Source organism: Lonchura striata, chromosome 12 (genome assembly GCF_050655825.1).
Source record: "Lonchura striata isolate lonStrDom1 chromosome 12, ASM5065582v1, whole genome shotgun sequence".
Classification (NCBI taxonomy): Eukaryota; Metazoa; Chordata; class Aves; order Passeriformes; family Estrildidae; genus Lonchura; species Lonchura striata.
In genome coordinates this window covers 9,234,214-9,256,194 of record NC_140714.1, presented here as the reverse complement: position 1 = coordinate 9,256,194, position 21,981 = coordinate 9,234,214, and the positions used below count along the sequence as shown (strand labels likewise).

The window sequence follows — 21,981 nt, the reverse complement described above, 5'->3', positions numbered from 1 at the left end:
CCCTTCAGCTTTCCAAGCCAGAGGAGACCCTTGCCATCTCCAACTGGGCAATAGCACTTTCAAGCATTCAGGCCTGGGTCTTGCCTCTGACTACGCAGGTAACACACCTAGAAGAATAAACTGCAACTGAAATGGTTATCCTGCACTAAGGGCTCCAAGCATGAAACAAGCCCCTTCAATCAGAAGAATCACAATCTAACAGTAAAGAGCAACAGGCTGTTTTCTGCTGAGCCAGTAGATTGACAGGATGTGGTTTCTTGGAGCTTGAGGGGCTTTGGAGGCTGAAGTAGCTTGTTTGCTTTACACCTGTTGTGCTACACAGGGAAGGTACATCGTCCTCGGGAGAGGAATCCAAGAGATACCTTTTTACACTGGAGACATTTATTGTTTTTTTAATTTCAAGACTTCTCTTCCTTCTGTTTGCAAGTTGTTGCAGGCTTTTATCAGAGTGTGGCACTGGTGTGAAATTCTTCGTAAGCCCCAGCTGAGCACTGCTGAAGATCTGCTGATGGGGAGCTGCAAAAACCGTGTCAGAGTTTTCTGAATTGAGATCAACCAAGTAGCTGTGAAGGGAATTTTTTCTGGAGCTTTCCAAGTCAGTAATCCCATTTGTCTTCCTCTGCTTCAGCCCACTGTCAGCACATCCAGAGTGTTCACCTTTCCCCTTAGTAGAGTATGTTGTCTTTCTCCTTATTACTTTTTTCCAGGGCATCCTTCCTGGACTCAGTTTTGTTTTGTTCCCTACAGCTGTCTTCTCCACCTCATGGTCTGTGGACCAGTTGCTGTGTCTTTGTCCAGGTGTAGCTTTCTGTGCAGAATGGTGGCAAACTTGAGGCTGCTGCTGCTGTAATGGTGTCAGGGGCTTAAACCCTCGAGTGCCTTTCCTGAATGCCTTCCTCATTGGGGTTGGTAGAGGCACTTCCAGTGGTACAGGACAGTGTTTCTTCTGACTACTCTCCAAAAAGTGTCTGCCAGCCCAACACATGCAAGGGTGGGCAGCACAGCTCTCTGTCTCTGAGCTGCATTTCACCCCCTGCAAAAAGGTGTTTACTCTGCCATAGGCTGCTGCAGCAATGGGGCTATCTTTGTCTCCTGAGGCTGGGTTTAGGTCGCCCTCAGATGTGCCATCTCCAGTGACCTGGTTCCTTCCAGGGGAGTCTCTGTGTTGCTGCCCCACTGTCACACAGGGGAAATGAGACCAGCCTGAACAGCTGCAAACTCCCCTGCCTGGGCAGCATGACCTGTGCAGGTGCTCCTCAGTCAGGACACAGTGTTGGCACAGCCCAGGGGAGGTCTGGAAAGATTTATCTGCTGTGTGAGGGGGCAGGCTGGCACTAGACAAAAGTGTGTGCTGTTCAGCTGAGGTATTACACGGCTTCAGGAAGCCAAGTTCTTTACACGCTTTCAGGAACTGGTCATTTAGCTGGGCTGGCAGTGATTCCAGACCCTCCTTCAGCAGCTGCATACTGGATTTCATATCCAAAATCTCCACATCTTTCTGGGGAAGCAGAAAGCAGAGAAGAAGCAGTAAAAAACACACAAAAAGGCACAATAGTAAGAAAGTTTTAAGTACCATGTGTCAATTTGGTATTGACCCAAAGATTAGCAATTTGTATATCTTCTTGTGTAATAGATATCTTCAAACTGTCCCATAAAGGTGAGAGGTTTGGGACTGGAGCATCCCCTAACCCACTGTGTGCCCCCTCTCCTAGGAGCACTGCCTTCTCACATGCTGGTGTGACACATCCTTGCCAAGCAATTCCTGCAGCAGGGCCTTTGGAGAAACCAGCCCTGATCAGGAGGTCTTTGAGTTCATTCTTGTGTCACTCACATCCACTTGTTTTCTTTTCACATCTTTTTTCCTCTCCCTGTGACACACCTGGCTGAAGGAACAAGGTGCTGCACTTCTGCGAGGTGCTCTCCCCTCACAGGCATGCCCTGCACCATGTCTCCAGCAAAGGCATGTGTCAGGTGAGGAAGCAGTGAGTGCTCCATCACAGCCTGCCACAAAAAGGCACTGTTGGCCTCTTCTCTTACTGACCAGGGCTTCGTCAGAGCTTACAGCACTGTTAGCGACAGCTTGGGTGAGCCTCTGTCAGTATCTGGCCTAGAATTAGCTTTTTAATATGTCTTTCCCCTTTCATTATAATAGGAGCTGTCTGCTTTATAATCCACTATTCGAAGGCAATTTAATATTCAGTTGGTATTTTGAAGAAGCAGGAGAAATTCAGAATGAGGATTCAGAATAAAAGATTAATTTCTTCACTTACGGCTGCAAGTCTCCTCTCCATCTCCAGCAGTGCCTGCTCCATTTGGCTTTTTTCTGTCAAAGCTTTCAGCACCAAGCTACAGTGACTTTGAAGAGCATCTTCCACTAAATGGGGAAATCAATAAAAAACACATTTGGTCTTTCATTTGTAAATGTGAATAAAGTACTATCAGTACTATTGCTACTTCCTGCATGGCTTGGCATGAATCGCCACATGATTCTCCTGCTGTGATCTCCTCAAGCCCCAAGCAATGAACAATGGGGTGGATTTTAATGCAAGGCACTTGAAATTTATAAAATGCTGCACATAGGCCAAACCTCATTTACTGTCCTCTGTTAATGTGGCAACTGGAGAAGAGAGGTTGTGCAAAGCTGCAGAATTTGGTAGGCTGAATGCAGGGAAAGCTGAGGCTTGGCTGTCTGCCAGGTGCACAACAGGCATGGCCAAGGCAGGAGCACCCCAGTACAGCTGATCCACCCCTGTATAAACACTCATGCAGCCAGGTGATGGTAAATGGAGCTTGAACAGGATGGAGGTGCAAGAGGTTAATGGCTAAGTGCAACCAGAGAAACTGTGTCAAAAATGCACAGGAGGCTGCAAACTGAAGGAAAACTGCTGGAAGGAATAGAGGGAAATTATGAAGGATTGTGCGAATAATTGGAATTTCCATTTGCTAGATATGGGAAGAGATGGGGTCAGAAACCACCTGAACCAGGCAGCTGTGCCCAGCACTTAGTAGTGGGGGCCCCAACAGGCTCCCTGGGAGGGTTTTAAATTGGAGCAAGTTGCTCTTGGCTTCAGTCAGTCTTGTTGAAAAACTGATAAAACCCCAGGGATTTGTGTTATATGATTGGATAAGAATGTAACTCCTCCATACAGCTTCAATTATTCTTATAGGAACCACTGCTGTGCCTAATACACTACAGGATGGGAACACAGTTTGCATTGTGTGTGGAGATGAAAAATCTTTAGCAGTCTTGTGGAAGTCCACTTTAAAATTGTAAATTAGGACGGAGATAAAGAGCTGAGAAAGAGCGGAGAGAAAGAGCTAAACATGTCTGGTCTTTCCTGTGAAGGGTGCAGGAAGGTGTGTACAGATAGTGTGGAATGTTGGCTGGTCTACATAAAACAGGATCCAAAGCACTCTTGCTAAGGTAAAGCACTGCCAAACCAATGGGCCAGGATAACTGAAACCCTGGAGTGCTGGAGCCAGAATAACTGAAACCCTGGAGTGCTGGAGCACTGCATACCTGAGGAAAATCACAATAAAGCCTACATTTCAACAAGCTGCTACAAGAGCTCTGCAATTAATGAATCTTCTTTTGCTACAGATCCAAGGTGTTTGATTGACTTTGGTGTCAGAGGAGCTGAGAGCCCATCTGAAGCTGTTCCTGCTCACCAGTGTTTCTCTCAGCTCCTTGCTGAGCACCTCTTGCCCCATAGTGCTGTGCTCAAAGGCTGCAGAGCTGCAGGGCACTGGGGATCCCTTCTCCTCCTGCTCAGCTCTTTTCATTAAGCTTCCAGGGACTTAATTATCTCAGTGAGCTGTGCCCTTCTGTCAAATTGTAGATGGAATTGGTTAAAGAGCTAAAAACTATTAAGGAGCGGCAGGCAAAAAGTGATTGTACAGGCTTTGCTTCTGTGAGAAAACAAGGATGTTTTAAAATTTTGGGAAGGAAGAAAGGAAAAAATGTGAGCAATTATGGGCTTAGTAATTTGTTCTTATATGGTGCAAGGTTTAGAACAGACTTCAAGGAGGAAAGTACTCAAAGATATGAAGGGAAATAGAATAAGAACAAGATTTTATAAAAGGTGGATTGTGATTTAACACACCAAGACAAGGCAGGTGACTTCTTTGTCAAAGACAACACAATGGCCTTTCTGTAGATTCAAACAAAGATTTTCACTGGAAGTTGTCATGTAATATAAAAAAGAAAAATTGAGAAAAAAGAAGGGGAAACTTAAAAATAAGCCTCAACTAAAGGGAAAACATCAGCTCTTGAGCTGAGTGGCATAAGGGGACAAGGCAGCTCTGACAGGTGCTCATCAAGGCCCTCTTATGAGCCAAACAGCTTTAAAATATCTCCTGTAGTCACCTGGGTGCAAAAGGCAAAGGGCATTCATTTAATTAGCAAGTGACACAAGGATGTGAATGCCAGCACCAGAGGCTACAGGCGAGATGGGGCAGTGGGGTGCGTGGCAGGGCACCAGCTCTGGCTGACAGACTGCTATGCACCCCAGGATGTCTGGAAGCCCACACACCTTCCCAGCTGTCTATGTGCAAGGGAAGAAAGAGACTGAACTAGACATGGGCAGAGAAAAGCTACAAGTTAATTAAGTGCTTACATGGTAATCTCCTCTTATGAAAGGAGATTGAAAGTGTTTGTCTCATTCAGCCACGCAAAGCAGAGGTATGGGGTGGCACAGGGCTGGAGGTGCTGCCCAGGGATGGACACAGGGAATGGCACCTCCTGGCACCAGGAATTCCCTGTGCCCTGCTTTAACTTTGCCTCCTCCAAAGGAGCCCTGCTTGGGCACAGTGCACACAGCTGTCATTTGGGAGACAGAACCCCGCAGTTGCCTTATCCATGCATTGTCCTCACACACATTTAATTAAAACCACCTCCCAGACTTGAGCTCAAGGGAAATTTCTCCATTATTTCAGGATGCACATCACCACATGGCTTTGCCTTGTTCTCTGTAGGAGCTTGGCTGATTTCTGAGGATTATCTGCACGTATTTCAGACAATATACTGTTGCAGACAATTTGATTGTTGTTTTTAATCTTTTACTGTTTTGCTCTAACAGATTTAGACCCTTTTAGAAACCTGGAAATCTATAATTTGTAGAATGGGTTTGTAACGGGGGAGTGAATGTTTGAGTGGGCCTGTAAGATGTTTCATCTCCCTGGTTAGAAACAAAGGCTACCTGCAATCTGAGAGCAGGTTTTTGGGGAGACTGCCAACCTACAAAGAGAAGGAGAGCAGCAGTGACTAAAGGAAGAAACTCCTTTTATGTCACTTTATCACCTTCCATGTCTACATAGTGAAGATACAGGAAAGGCCGCATCTGCAAGTTTACCTTATCTTGCTGCTCTTCCCCATATGTTTAATTTTAGCTCAGAATTATTTTTAAAACTTTCTGGTTTCCCTAATCTATCTATTCTTCTTCAACATAGTATCCTCAGTCTAAAAATAGGCCTGCATCCACTGGGCTTGTGATCTGCACATACATTTGACTCAGCACAGCATGCTGCCGGCAAGCAACCAGCAGCCAGCCTTTTGAAAATGTTTCATTTATACGTGTGGGAGTATTCTGTAGAAAAAACCCTCAGTACAGAGGAAGGGCACTCTTCTTCCCTCCCTGCTTCCATACCCAGAGAGGTGTTCAGACTTGTCAAACACTAATAAACAAGGTAAAAATAAGTGTTAATAAAGGCTTACCAAAAAAATAGGCCTTGAGACGGCCAAATTAGATCAGATCAAGGACCCTATTAAGTCTCTTTTCTTTGAATATGATCAAGAAGGGCTGCCTCAGATGTTTTCTTCAAATAAACCATGCAGCAGATATTATTGAATAACTTGATCACAGACAGTAAATCTTTACTCAGTTAACGAATGACTTATGCACAGACTTGTGCCTCTCCTGAGGTAATTTAAACAAAGCAGTTTTTTACAATCTGAAACATTGCTGTGTTTTGATTTGCTGTACCCTTGTCTTTGGATTCTACTGTTTACAATAATAACATTTGGAATATGAAATCTGACATAAAAGGCTGAAGGACCTCAGGGTAGGGCTGCCACCCTGTGCTGCAGAGAGTTCCCTGCAAATCAGCCTGTACCCGGGTGCAGCTGCACTCCCAGCAGCTGAAAACTCACAGCCTGAGCAGTCAAGGGAGGGAGCACCAGCCTCCCAGCCTAGGAATATTAAACAGCAACTCCTTCTGATGTCTCTCTATCATAATCTATGCAGCTCATCCTGAAATTGGCACTAAAGCACAGACGCTTTAAATAACACTTTGGAAGGAGGTTGTTTCCCCCACACCCAGATTCAGTAGGGGAAATTGGAGGTCCTGTAAACCTGGTGAGACACGGGCAGGGAAGACAGCTCTGGAGTTCAGGAGAGTGCTGCATGTTCTCCCTGGGCAGCCATGGAACTGTGCCAGAGGGTGAGACAGCTGGACTGACATGGCTACATCCTGCTCAGATACACTCCAAGCAGTCAGCTGGCAGGTTTGTGCTGCTTAGGCTGGGTCCCATTCCACAAGATATCAGCTAGCACCTGCATCGGGGGACTGTGGGATGGGCTGCCCTCATCTCACCCTGTGCTACAGCACACACTGCTCCAAGCCCTGAATTGTGACAATGAGGGGTTTCAGTATCCACTGGAACATCCACACTTCCTCTCACCATCCATACTGAGGTGTTTGGGAGTCTGGTTAAGTCCCTCAACAGCTCTGTCAGTCACCACATGGCTAGTTAGCAGCTATGTGGAAAAAAAAATTTAAATCAATTTTAATCTTTTTGACTTTTCAATCCATACAGGACATAAGAGAGTCTGAATTGGGTGTCCCAGCCTGGACCATACTGTTCAAGGTGAACAAGCTCAAATCTCACCATTTTAAGCACAGCCATGTCCCCTGGAAACTTTGCCAGCAGCTGCTTTGCCTGGGGAGTCTGGCAGCAAGTCATGTTTGAGAACTGCTCACCAGGCCATGCATCTTGTCAGAGAACTGCACCACCTCATCCCTCTGTAAGTGACATACTGCACATTACTTTGTCACCCTTGATGGCAGTGTGTCAGAGGATTGCCTGTGGCATGCAGTCTGGGAGGATGCTGCTCATGTGCACTGCAGACAAGGTGTTGTGGAGGGTTCAGCTGTTCTGAGCTGTCACAGCTGGAACTACCAGATACCAGAACAGCAAAGCAGCACAGAGAGGGCTGAGTGGTGAAAATTGACATTTGTATAAAAAAATAGAAGGCTTTTATAGAAGTGTGGGTATGAAAATTAAAATGTGAAAAATATGAAAAGAAACAAGCTACAGGAGTGTAAACCAGAAGGAAAGAGAAAATAATGAGTAGGTAGGTCAACCAGAGAAACTCTATGCATATAAGGTGGAAGAACTAAGGCCACAGGGTCCGTCTGTCTCTTTACTTCCCTGTGCACTCCACACTGAGATGTGAGCAAGGCACAGAACACCTGTGCCTCTGTGGAGGATGCTCAGCCAAACCTTGTATCATCTCCAGTGCCAGACACAGCTCTATCCACTGTGTGCAAGCACATATGGACAAACACTCAAAAGAGAACATTTTAAAAAATCTTCCTGCACAGACCATGTCAGCCCAACAGCACATGGAAATGCTTTGGAAATACATTTTGAAAAATATTTTCTGTTTTGCTCTTGCCTGGTGGCTATGCAGACTATGCCAAATGTGCTTGCTACCCATTGCTAAAAATGCAACCTGTGATACTCCTTGTAAGTTTTAATGAAGACAGACTTGATTTCGAATTCCATCTACTTTTGCTTTTCAGAGCTGTTGGAATGTTCTGGTGCACTAGCTCTCTTCATCTTCTGCATTCCTCTCCTACCTGTGAAATCCTTCACTGCCACTGATTTAACATATCTCTGCCATGTCACCCACATCCCAAGGTACTGTATCATCACTCACTGACATTCAGAACTTTATTAGCTCTGAATTTAGCTCTTTCACCTGAGTTTTGGAATTTTATGCCAATTTTTTAAGGGAACTGCCTATTTTCACGGCACTAGCATAGGTATCTATTTCAGTGAGAACTTAATTATTCATCACTGTGATATCAGTCAAATGACAGTGTTTATCTGCAATTAACCAGTGACAGATGAACCTCCCAGAAATATAAAAAGAACAACATTGTGCAGCATGTGATGATTTTCATTATATATTCAACATTCTGCAGCATGATGCATTACAGAAAGTGCCAATTTTTCTTTTCAATTGCTTTGAAAATCTAGCAGCATGCACCTCTGGGAGGTTTCTCATTTAATTCAAGGCACATTCATTGAAAATGGATATGGAGAGGAAACAGGACAACTGAGTAAATGGTATGGAATGAAGTGGAGGAGCCATGAACAATAGATTTGATTTTCAGTGCCATGACAACAATTTCTATTCATGAGGTATGTGAAATTAGGCAAAGTCCTGCTGCAGAGTGGACAAGTTGAGGCACTGAAGTAATTAGGAGATGGGAAAATGTGTAAGAGGGAATTTGCTGTGCTGGCCAAAGCAGACAGATTTTTGTTTACATTAGGATCCCACCAAGAGCACTTGCCAAGCAAAGCAAGGGAATGTTCTTAGTACAATGAGATTGGTATTTCAAATGTACAGCCTATCATGGCCTCCAGCATAACGAATTAGTCTGGCTTGAGAGGCTTCTGTTGATTTAAAAGCTATCTGTCAGAGATGTGCTATGTGGAAGCCACATTTTGCCACACAGTGAATACTATTGTGCTTTTGTGAAGGTCTGCTGCCTTCATCTCACAAGATACAACTCACTTCACATTTCTTGTGTATATTGAAAATGGCCTCTTGTTCTTGCACAGAGCAGAGCAAGCTCTGAGGAGTCCTGACAGAGTGTTGATAAAGCATCACACCAGCATTAAAAATTAATGTACTCTCAAAGGCTCAGATCTAAGCTAAACTAGGAACAATTTATTGAAGCATTTTCCCTCAGTAAAGATTTCTGTGATTAGCCACTCGAGAGACAGAGTTGTTCAAAAGTATTTTATATTATTAGCTTTTCTGGAGGTCACCCTTTTATCATGGCAATAATGTGCTTCACTATGTGCTTCTCATTCAAAAAATGAGCAGTACTAGTTTTGTTTACATCCAAAATTTAATCACTTCAAGCACAGAGGGGTAATGGAAGACTTCAAACTAACATATGAAAATCTGAGAAAGCCCTGAAAACTGAAACTGGATACTCAGGATATAAATATCTAAGTTGTTTTTACTGTGTATTTTATTAGTACTCCAGATAGTCTAAAAATTGTACTCCAGACAAAACACAAAACAAGAGGTGTGTTTATCAATTTGAGCACAGTGTCTAACCATGCAACACCTAAGTACAAGAGAATGGAGAAAATGAAAAAATGAGAGACTAGGAATGGAAAAACTGACAAGTCCATACCATGGATAAGTCTTATTTTTTCTCCACCCTTAGGGAGAACAGCTGTGAGCAGAATGACTTGCCCAGTTCACCCCAGCCTCCAGACAACATGCTGACATTTGGCAGTTTGACTGTGCCCTCTGCTGTTAACAGGAACACAGGAAGGACTTACATGTCTTGAAAAGGGTTTCTAGGCAAGCCAAACTGGATTTGAGTTTGGAATCAAACATCTCTTCAAACTTCTCAAAGCACACTGGCAGCTGTGAAAACAAAGGTAAATAGGTAAATTAAAACATTGCCTTTTCTTTGTTTGCAAAATCACATCCCCAGATGCAACAGAACAATGACTGCAGCTCTTGAAATGGAACAGCCTGAAAATGGTTGTTTATTTGTCACTTGAAACAATTTGTCCAGCTGTTGGTTGCAACCCCAAAGAAGATCTGGGATGGCTCAAAAGGCTCATGAAATCTGAAGAGATTTCAAAAAAGAGAAACTGTTCTGTAAAATAGGATTAATAATAACTAATAAAATTAATTATAGAAGTGTTGGAGGAGAGACCTTCACCTTCAGACTACAATGACTAATTCTGAGAGTAGACTGTTTTCTTCAGGCAGAAATAAAAAAGAACTGGTATTTGCAGGCTGTCACTGCAGCTTGTTTTGCTCCAGAAGTTCCACCATTGCCTCTGAGGCAAGTCCCTAAAGACCTTGACCCTAAGGCCACAGAGGCAATGGTATATGCAAAAAAACTTACAGTTGTTGGTTTAAAGTATTTGAATACTTAAGACACACAATGTAGTATTTTAGATATCAGCATAGCAAAGTGAGCACTGAACAGTCTGTAATATTTCTAACTCTTATCATTTTACATTATGAATTTGAAGTAACTTACCTCTTGAAGCCTGTCTTTGATGCTGAAAATAAAGGAGCTTAGGACTTCACTAAAATGGAAAAAAACAACAAGTATGAACCAGAAATGCAAATTACTGAAGTGTACAAAAATTGAAAAGATCACTGTAAAAATGAGAGAGAAAACACTGCAAGGCACAGTGTAGTATGAAATGTTAGCACAGAAACATGATTACTTCAGGGGCCTAACCCTTTGAAGTCACCTCAATTGTTTAAGGAAAACATGGACTCTACAATGTAAAGTAAGAAAAAAATACCTATATGCACATGCTCATATGTCATATACATGAAGTTATGGGGGTTTTACTCTCATATTTTTGGCCTCTCTCTCAGATTTTCAGTTGGCATTTGCCCAACTGTCCATTAGCTCTGGGGTGTGATCACCGCGTTATCTGCTCCGGAAGGACCCAGCCTGTGTGGTGACGTGCCAGTTGCTGCGATACACGGTATTGTGCTTGGACTAAAATAACTGTGGGAAAAACACGGGAAAAGCTTCAGCATCAACAAAGCCAGGCCAGGAAGAACAAATACTGCAAATCCTTTTCTCCTGAGATTATGCCTGTGGTTATCTGTCCTTTTAAGTTGAGCCAGCGTATCAGGAACCAGGCTGCATTCATGATTAAACTGCCACACCAAAATGCACGGATGGTTGCTAAGCAAAGTGATAACCTTTTCCTCTCTGAAGATTCGGGTCATTTTAAGTCAATCACTTGAGTGATCTAAATTATAACAGCCAAAAATATGCAGAGGCCAGGTAGAATCTAGTTATGAGAATCAGGCAGTGCTTTTGAAATCTCTCTAGACATATGGAAAGGAAGATGCTAATTTTCTTAGTCAAACTTGAGGGGGATACAAATTGATAAATTATACACTTATCTTTGAAAAGATAATATAGTTATTTCTAAAAACAGGCTTCTAATCTGGGAGCAAGTCTGGAGTGTAGGAAGAAGCATAATTCATTTAAAGAAAAAAATAACAAATAATTATGAGTGATGCCTAAACATTTATAACTACTTTCTCATTTCATTACAAAAATTTTCCTCTAATAGGCAATAGAGAACAAAATTTTGTCTTATCAGAAATGCAGTGCCCATTGAAAAGGCAAGAGAGATACATAGCCAGATTTGATCAAAGGCTTTTAATAAAAACACACTTCACTTTGGATGTTACATTACAAAATGTACAGTGCTAAGAATTATTTATGGGTGCACTGGGGAGTTTGCCATATTTAATTTTTGAGCTTCAAATTGCTGGCTTGTTCCTTGAAGTCCTTCAGGACCTACAGGTACCTGCAATTCTTGGCATCTGACAAAGAGCAGATGCAAATTACATTAGCAAATAACACTTGTCTCTTACCAAAAAACAATACATAAAAATCTTGTATGGAAATAAAATTCTAGAGATATGTGCAGGTTTATAAAGATGCAATCTGCACACAAGTGTGTTTGGCAATCCCCTTATTTGGCCCAAATACGAAGGCCATCCTCAGAGTCCCTTTTATCACTCCCTACATAACCTATAAAAGCTTGAGAAATAAGGTTTTTCACAAAGCATCAATACAGAAAAAAGAAACAATGCTGATTAGACAAAGACAAAGGTAAATTCAGGTTAGAGTTCTGCTGTTCAGTGGGGTTTATGGCTGAATGTGTTACATAAGTTGCAAATAAACATTATTCTCTTAGCTTGCAACTCTTTCCAGTTAGAAATTATTTAAAACTTGAAAATACTGTTGTTGGAGAAATATGCAGCTATGTCATGTATGATTTATAATAGGGGAAGAAGGAGCTGCAGAGAGTGATAACCACCAGAAGAGAAAGAATTTTCAATGGATGTCTACATACCGGTCATATTTGTCCTTTATTTTGTTCTTATTCACTTCAAAATTTTCCAATACATTTTTCACTCTTCCGGCACCAAAATTAAGAGAACCTTTTTCTCTTGTTTCTTCATCAAATAACTGTGGTTTTGTCTGGTATTTGGTAAAAATACTGGGCTCGCTCTGTGACACAAACAAAAGAAAACTGTTGAAGTACAAAAATAATCAGAACATTAATTAGAAGAATTCATTTGTTTATCCGGTGCAGACAGACTTCACAGTGATTGGACATGACAGATTACACTAGATGAGGAGATTAAGAATTTTGTGAGATTATGCCTCATTTAGTGTCCCTAGTTAGATCAACTCCCTGTGGAACTGAGACCCAGCCCAAATTCCTCTAGACACAGGCTTTTCTCTCATCTTGAGGATTTTCAGTTTGCTACAGTTATAAGGTGTGCGGGGCTTTTTTCCCTTCTATGTTCAAGACAGAGACTATAAATGAATTTCAGCATTCCTGGAATTGTGGAAAAGTTCAAGTTGTCAGTAGAATCTCCCTGTACAGGAATCTAAAAAAAAATCTTATTGAATTGCCTGGTGGATGACATCATTTTGCTGCCAACTAGCAACATCGACAGACTGTAGATGAGTTTTTCACATGCTTCAATACACATTTTAGAACAAGAAATTTAATATTAATATGAAAGCTTCATTCTACAAAATTTCCAGACTCTGTGTGACCAAAATGGAAATGCCTTTTCCTTAAAACATAAGAAAATGCAAATCCCATTAATGTTTTTTAATCATGAAAAGTGAATTTCCTGTTTTGTGTCTGATGAAAACTGCTCCTAGGCAAAATGCATAGGACAGCAGATAACATCTGGAACTGAAGGACAGCCTGGGGCCTCCAAGCTGGCACCACTGCCCTTCCCTAATCTTTGCTCCAGGTGTGTTTATTCGGATCTCATTCTCTCTGTTAGCTGTGCAGGAACTATTTTAGTAGAGTCTGGTAACATCAGAAACCATGAGCTGTAGGAGGAACATTGTGAGCATAGAAATTCTTCACCCCTATCCAAAATCATCCAAGCATCTACCTTAACAACAGAGCAGCAAGGTCATCGTCAGTGCAGGGAAGCTAACACTGAGTAGCTCTGTCATCCTTGCAGAAAGCTAAGGAAGTGAAATACATCATTTTTGAAAGAAAAATGCATGCAATATTCTAACTTGGCTAGGTAGGTTGTCTAAAGACATTAGCTTGACAATAATTTCATATTATTTTAGTAACTTAAAAAATGTGATTGAAGAAAATAATACCTATCTCAATAATAATTTTTAGCAATCTGCTATAAATACCACGTTCATCTCACCAGGCAGTTACTTTGTCTTGTCACAGTAAGGATGTATACTTAGGAAGAAGACAACTTGATTTCAGCAGTTACTGACATTTGCAAATGTTACCACCTGATTTCAGCATTTTCCATGAACTCTGAATGGTGGCTGTGTGCCTGCACAGGGCTGGCTGAGGGTGAGACTCACATCCTGGGAGTTCTGCTGTCCCGGCTGTGTGCCCAGCTCCAGCGGTGCTGCTGCCGACTGCACATTCTCCGGGCAGAACTGGGAGCCAAAGAGCAGCTGGGAATCACTCAGACTCGAGTAGTCACTGGCAGTGTTGCTCCTCATGGAAAACTTATTGGACCTGAAATGGGCAGAGAGGGATGTGAATGAGTCTGGAGCAATTAAAAAGCCAAACAAAATTCCCTGCATGGCCTGCTGGAAGTGCTACTCTGGATAACAATTTTTTGTAACTCAGGTGTTGCTTTGATCAATTGGAAGGCAGTTCTAAGAGAATAAACCTTTCTGACTTGTAGCTGACATTTCTTGGGCATTTATTCTCCAGATGCCTTAAGTCTGACACAGTAAAATAACAAATAAATAGAGGTAGCATATGGCAGGATGAACTAATATGAATTGTTGGAAGTATTTCAAACAAATTAACAGCTACACAAAAGCGCTCTTCTTTCCCTTGAGCGTTACTCAAATAAATCTTTCCTAGATACTCCTGATTTTCTGCTGTGTTGCTCTGATTCTACTCCTCTTCAGAAACACTCTTATATTCCTCTCCTGCTTTATGGACTACACTTGTGGCACAGGACCAGCTTCCCTCAGACAACAGCTTCCCTGCACAGCTGTGCTGCTTCTCATTGTGTTGGAGGCTGACTTCAGTATTAATGTTAGCAAAAGTACATACAAAAGACTTCTTTCATTTTTCACAAAGAATTGTAGAAGAGTTAGGGTTAGAAGGGACCTTAAAGATCACGTAGTTCCAACCCTCTTGTCACGGGCAGGGACACCTTCCACTGTACCACGTTATCTAAAGCCTTGAACATTTTCAGAGATAAGGCTTCTACAGCTTCTCTGGGCAACCAGTGCCAGTGCCTCATCACTCTCACAGTAAAGAATTTTTTCATAACAATCAATCTAAATCTACCCTCTTTCAGTCTAAATGATCACTTTTCCATTGCTCCACATCCACAAGGTCTGGCAGAGTGTTTAGGTTAAGACCAAACACAAAAAAAGCTGTGCCAGGTTTATATTCTCAGATCTTGATTTTTTTGAGCTACTAAGATGGAGAAATGTGTTGCTGCCTTTGGAGCTGGGAACTAGAGACCAAAAAAAGAGAAAATAATTAATGAAACATTTATACAAGGTTTTTTTTCCATATCAAATGATACAAGTAAAGGAGAAGGAACAGGAGAATAACTCATGTGTATAACAAGAGATAATCACCCCAACATTTATTAGCAATGACGTGTTTGGTTAATCCCCAATTTTGGAAGGAGCCCAGACATCATAGACACAACAGGGAAAGGATTTAGCAGCAGCACTTGAACTGATCAGTCTCCATTATATAGTAGTGTTACTGACAATATCATATTAATGCTTTTGGCTTTATGCTCACTGAGTACACTGAGCTGCAGACAAAAATAGATGAGGTATGGGTTTCTGGATTCTCAAAAAGCTTGTCTGAATTCAAACCTTCTCCCTTAATCCCTCTCTGGACCCCAAATCTGCTAAGAAAAAAATCTGAATACAATTTTCCTGCAATGCAGGAGTACATCTCCTGCACCAGTTTTCTAAATCTGTCTTCCAGCCAAAAAAGCTCCCTCTTAGTTTGAAGAAGAGTTTTTATAATCTTTAGATGCTTTAAAGTCTTGACAAACCCCCTTTGAAAGAGTCCAGTACAACTGGTAAATGTCACACCCCACGATATGCTCGTTTTCTCAGATGCTTTGTGTTATTTAATACCTGAAGTACAATATTCTTATAGCAAATATTTTATGAGGAGTATTGAGCTGAGAGGACTTTATGAGCCAAGGGACTTCCTAGGCTTACTCTGTACTACAACCAAAGGCAGCTGTTGGCTGCTCTGGAGCCCAGTTTTTCTGTCTTAAGTCCACTACCTCAGCAGTTGGTTTAGGAATGATGGCACTTTTGCAAATTAGAGGGGGAAGTGAAACAGATGTCTCTTTTGAATACACTCACTCCCCTGAGCAATGTATTTCTTTATCCCTTGCTTAACACTGCTGGTAATTAATTTACTAACAAGGCCATCTGGGCAAGCCATCAGCCTGGCCATGCTTGGCCCAAGCCTGTCCCTGACAGAGAGATCAGACAACGATGATCACATGTGGGATCAGATCCATGATCAGGCAACTCCAGCTCTTCTAACCACCTGACCATTCCCTTCAGAATGCCTGAGATGCAGGGTTGCATGTTGTGTCCTAAATATAAACTCTTTCCCATAAACAGCAAGGAAACATCCCAGGTATGCAATTCCACTTAGCAGTCCCTCCTAAGTGAGCAGTTTACCTCAGGAGAACTTCTGGCTTTCTGCTAACATGAGCCATACCCCAAGTCATCCGTGTTGGTGTGCATAGCATTCCTTTGGTACTGGCATTAGCATATGCATCCAAAGCAAAACCAACTTTAGATATGTAAAACAAGTTCTTGACAGCTCCAAAAAATGGTAAATCATCCTCTGCTGACTGATGGTCAAATGACTTCATTTTCCAACCTAACTTAATGCAAGGTATTGCAATATTGGCAGCTCCAACCCTTTCTCGTGATATGAGCATGATCAAAAAAATCTGCAGCGTTCTGCATATCTGGGGGGTCAGCTAGATCTTCCCAATCTCTGTTTCCTTGTTGTCAGTGGAAATTCCCCCTTTATAGAAGGAGTTAGAACTTTCAGGAGCTTCTTTCATTTTTCTAATTTTCTGATTTCCACTCCAAGTATTTTAGCAGAATCACATGCAAACATTCACTTTTCATTCAAAGGTTCTGCCTTGCCTCAAAACAAACATGGCATGTGATAAATACCCTCTTATATTTTCTAGATGTTCTAGGGACACTGACAAACTAAAGCTTCATAACTGTAAATTGCCACAGGCCTCATCAATCTTTCTTTAAGAACTGATATTTATATTCTGTTGTTTGGATCTGTCCTAATGTGCCAACACCAAAGTTTAAGTGTCATTTGAAAAAGCAAACTGAGACTTCTACAATATGCAACATAACATTTATCTGCAGTGCTGCTATAAGTGATTTTCTCTGGTTCTGTCATCTCCACTGAACATGTGCCAGCATCCTTCTTCTTCTCAAGCACTGTGGGTGAAGCTCACTTATACCTTTCTGACACATTTCTTCAAAGTGCAGTAAAGCCTCTTTCTCAAAGAAATCTTTCTCTCCTAGTAGCAGTGTCTTGAGTAGGATCAGTGCCATAAAGTCTCTCTTCTCCTGGTTTCCCTCCAGAAAATCTCACAGCCCTTTCTGCTCCTCCTCATTTAGGGATCAGGGCTGAAGCACAACAAATCCAGTATAAATTCTGGGAGCTGTCATTCACCTGCTCTTCCTCCTGGCTTTAGCCTGTATCTATAGGAACTGTCTCTAGCTCTGCTACACTGCTCTCATCCTCACTATCAGCTGCCTGCCAGTGTGCCAGTGTGCTCAGCAAATGAGCAAGGCTCAGCCTTGGCTTTGGGTACAGGGGAGCTGGAAGAGTTAAAATCAAGGCGGTTTAGCTGCAAGTGCAGCCTCCAGACATTTGCCATCTCTTCACTGGAAATGGTCACAGCAGAAAATTATTCTTGTGCTTCCTGTCCTCTGGAATGGCACGACCTGCTTGTGCTCCACATTCTAAAAGGAATTTCTACAAACACATTCTGGCACTGTCCCTAATGCATTAACCGCTATGAAATCCCTCTCAGTTATTCAGCTCGAACACTGCCTCCAGTTTCCAGATTTCAGGTTCAAAAATCCCTCTGGTCTTATTTTAATTTCTCAAGGTAATTTTTGCTTTCTATGAGTTTGTTTATTATTCATTCAGCTGTGATTCAGTACTGCCCAGACATCCTTACCTTGGCATCCTTGTTAGCCCTTTGCCCTGAGCTGGTTGCCAGTTACAACAGACCCTTTTCCTCAAGAGGAGATTGGCATTTCTGCAGAGTAGCCCTGTTTGCTCCCACAAAATGTTTCTCCAACCATATTAAATGTTAGGCATCTGGAGACAGGGATTTTTTTTGGCAACCCCCTATCTAGTCTGAAGCCATATTCCAGCCTGCACTTAGAGCCCTGGTTTCTCATTCCTGTGAGGCTCTGGAATTTTACAGCTGCTCTCCTGGTCTTTGTCCTGGCTGTCTCCTTCATTTTCTGCTTATTCTTGAACCTTAATGTAACTTCAAAATATGTGACCTTGTGATTTGGGATGGAATTTCACGGATAATGGATTGAATGAGGTTTTTAAACTTGGAAGTTATTCTCAACAGCAGAAATAAACCATAGAGAGTAGGGGCCCAAGCAGGCCTTAACTTCAAGAAGCTGTTTAGGATGCCTCTTTAATATTTTCATAATTTCTTGGCCTTACACACTCTCTGGCAGGCTTTCTGTTTCTGATGTCTTTGGAAGTCAGTATATGAGTAGCTTTTATGCATTTAGCAAGTTACTTCTTTACTCATGGTACAAGAAATTTCTCATAACTTCAATTTCAAATCTATATAATCAAGTCTAAATAACCTTTCTGCCTCAGGCAAGCATTAACCCGTTGGGGTATACAGTTTAATTTATTTTTAATGAGGTTTATTATTACTATTCCAGTGTCTTGTTTCTTTTAATTAACAGTAGTGGATTTTTTGGCTTCTGTTGCTCCTGCAGAGATACTGACTCCAGTTCCCTACTGCCACTCTCATGGTAGCACTACAAGAGTAAATAGCCTGAACAGGGATCTTGAGCTCAGTTCAGGGCCAAGGCAAGATGTGTCTCTTCCCCTTTGAGTCCCCTGGCCAAGGCAGGTATTGATGGTGTCTGAAAATGTACTTTCAGCATCACAGCTTATACAATCAAAGGCTGATTGAAGCATCAGTGCTTTTGTGGCTGCTGTTCTCACACCCTCTGTGATCTCCCTCTGCCAGCCCTCCTGGCTGGGCAGGCAGCAGCACTGCTCGAATGTGGCACTTTCTCTAATGAAGGCTGGCATTTCAATCCATAAAACTGGTGTCCTTTGTCAATATACTGCAATTGAGCCTAAGCTTTCCCAGTATAGCTGTCATGTGGCCCCTTTCCACCCTCTAAAATAACTGGCACCCTGATACTATTGTCCAACCTAATAATCTTCCCTCTGCTTCATTTCTAGTACCTCTACTATGTCACTATTCTTACATAAAACCAGGTGGAGCAGGGGTTCTGGTTCCCCACACCCTATTTCTCAGGCTGTTAGGGTTGCAGAGAAGCACTTGTGTGTCTGACAGATAACAAATAAAACCCAGAGCACTTTTGGGCTTGTGCATAGCTGTGTCTGTGAGGGCAATGCATCACTGGAGCTCGGCATTTCCTGGGGACCTGGTGGCAGCTGCTCTCAGAAGTAACACCCTGACTCAAACTTGCAAGGAACTCACAGAGTGAGTCATACTCTGCCTAGATTATACACTGATTTTATGTTTCATTTTTAAAGCTCCCTGAAAGAGTTTTCTGGGGATTAAGCAGCATACCCTGCTGTGGTGGGAAAGGTTTCTAGTAATAGAAGTGAGTCAGGGAAAAGTAATCAACACTTTCCCCCCCCTATTTCAAATACACACACACATTCACATGCTCCTGTGGGAAACTTTTCTTTCCTTTAGAAAAAGTTAATTGTACACAGAAAAATTTGTCCCCCTTCTTACCTACTCTAAAAACCCAGCTGCACTTCCAGTAACATTTTATGCCCTCTTTGACCCTTTTGAACTCACTTGTAAAAAATGTGGAAAATGCTGAGGAGTGGGTGTTAAAATCTTGCCTATATTTTCTTCCTCCATTAATAAATGAGTTAAAAGGGAAGATGTTGTAGGTGATAGACTACTTTGGAGGAGGAAGAAATTCAAGTGATCCCTTTCCAAACAGGCATCTGTACTTCTTCCACTAATTTCATTCCCTATGGCACAACTTCACAGAATTATTTATATATTTTTAAAATATATCTTATGTATCTTGTCTATAATATAAAAATGCAATTATTTATTTTATATATATTATATTTTTTTAATATATTCTCTAAACTTCCCCTTCTCAGTCTCTGACCAGAAAGAAAGTCACAGGTTTTCAAACTTAGAAACAATTTACTGAAAACTAACAAACCTCCCAAAAAACTAACAAAAAAATCCCCAGGTACCAAGAAGACAATAGAGTTAAGCAATGCACAATTATAAAGACAAAACTGTAACAGATATAAATAAATTTTTCCCTGAATTGGCTTCCCTTTGCCCCCTGCATCTGTGCAAAATTCACTTAATTAATATCTATATGACAAGCATTTCTATAATGGGCAAGAAAATGACTATTATGTTTTCATTATCATCCATCATTTTGGTAACATCTGGCCAAAGAGAGAGTATGACTAAAACTGTGAATTTGACCAAATTAGTTATGTAAGTGGGTTATTTAACTAACAGAGGGTCAGAGTACCAAATTCGTCAATTAGCTTTTCTGGAGTCAAAAAGGGGATAAGTCCCACTGCCTTTTTTAGCCATGATACAAAGGATGCTCTGAAGTACAAATTGCAGCTTGTCTTACATATGTGCCTTCCAGATGTTTATATCTGAATATTTGTTGTTTCACTGTAGATTGTAGATGTGCAGAGCTCTAGCTGCTCTTTGGCTTCTGCTGAGGAAAAAACAAGCCATGTGTATATGGAATAATTTTTGAGTTACATAATGTGCAATAATATTTCACATCACGATTTGTTCTAATCTGCCCTCTTTACAGGCAAGAGGAACACTTCACTTACCTAGTAGATGAGCACAGCTCACAGGGATTCCCCAAATACACCCTGAATGGACAAGGGTACAGCTTCCAGCCAATGCTGATTTTTAGATTCCCACCAATGGTGGATCTATGGGAGTCCTGTCAGGCTCGGGGCATAAACAGGATCCCAGGGGAAGCTAATGAATTCCCATTAGATTTCCCTAATTAGCCAGAGGTCAGTTCTGGACATGTTTCACCTCACCTGTCATCAGTGTCTGGTTTTACATCCCATCCCCTCTCCATCTCCCCCCAGCCATGCTCACCCGAGGGCTGTCGGTGTGCTCAGCATCTCCTTGATGTTCCAGACGTTGAAGTTCATGTTGTTCTCAGGGCTGACACCCTGGCAGGGAGCCCCCAGACAGCACCATGGCCCCGGCCCTCACGGCCTCTCCCCACCAGCAGCAGCCACGGCGCAGGGAGGAGGGAGATTGAAGATGACCAGCCCCACTCAGGGCAGCATCTCCTGTGTCCTGTGGCTGTGGGGACAGCCCGGGGGGACACGGCCCTGCAGCCCAGGGCAGGCCTGGCCTGAGGCCCCCCACAGGCCGGGGGTGCAGACAAACACTGGGCCTGCCCACCTGTGGGGCACGAGGGGCTCGGTGCCCTGGCGCGGGCCCGGGGTCTCACCCAGGGCTGGGGGTCCCTGGGGCCAGCCGAGGCCTGAGGGTCCTTGGGGTCACCCCAAACTCAGAGTTCCTGGATCACACTCGGACGTTTGGGGGCTCCTATGGGGATCTCTGGGCCTCATCCCCGGGCTCAGGGTCCCTGGATTTCACCTCAGGGCTGGAGGCCCTGGGATCAATTTGGGGCTCAGGGTGCTGGGATTTCACCTCAGGGCTGGAGGCCCTGGGATCACTTTGGGGCTCAGGGTCCCTGGATTTCACCTCAGGGCTGGAGGCCCTGGGATCAGTTTGGGGCTCAGGGTCCCTGGATTTCACCTCAGGGCTGGAGGCCCTGGGACAGTCTGGGGCTCAGGGTGCTGGGATTTCACCTCAGGGCTGGAGGCCCTGGGACAGTCTGGGGCTCAGGGTCCCTGGATTTCACCTCAGGGCTGGAGGCCTCTGGGCCTCACCCTGATGCCTGAGGTCCTATGGTGGTCCCTGGGGTCACCCTGGAACTGAGTGTCCCTGGCTCCTTCCCTGGAGATGAGGGTCCCTGTGGTCACCTCAGGGCTGAGGGTCTCTGGATCTCACCCTGTGGCCATGGACCCAGGATCAGTCCCAGCTCCAGTTGCTTCACAAGCCAACCCTTGCTCCTCACCTGGAAGCACAGCTCCAGGCACAGGGAGTCATCACAGGACACTAGGAAGAAGAGAAAGCTGAAAGCTTGGGACCTGGCACACTGAGAGTTGCTCCCATGTGAGCATGGCAGCCACAGCATCCATTTCCTTTATTTCCAAAGGCCTGTGTGGTCTCTCATGTAAATACCTCTGACAGAAATGCAGGAGGATTTAATTTCATCCATCAGAAATATGACAAAAATAACCACCATCTAAACATTCCCCAGAGA

At 42.9% G+C, this 21,981-nt stretch overlaps 1 protein-coding gene across 1 annotated transcript; it reads right to left on the bottom strand.

Moving 5' to 3' along the window:
* Positions 1–39: 39 nt before the first annotated feature.
* IHO1 (interactor of HORMAD1 1) lies at positions 40–20,916 on the bottom strand. Its single transcript, XM_031505964.3, has 7 exons — positions 20,736–20,916; positions 13,678–13,837; positions 12,167–12,324; positions 10,309–10,357; positions 9,590–9,677; positions 2,271–2,374; positions 40–1,498 (listed from the first exon to the last, which is right to left on the bottom strand). Exons 1-7 carry the CDS (start codon positions 20,789–20,791, stop codon positions 176–178), a joined length of 1,938 nt encoding a protein of 645 aa, XP_031361824.3. The 5' UTR covers positions 20,792–20,916; the 3' UTR covers positions 40–175.
* Positions 20,917–21,981: the final 1,065 nt, after the last annotated feature.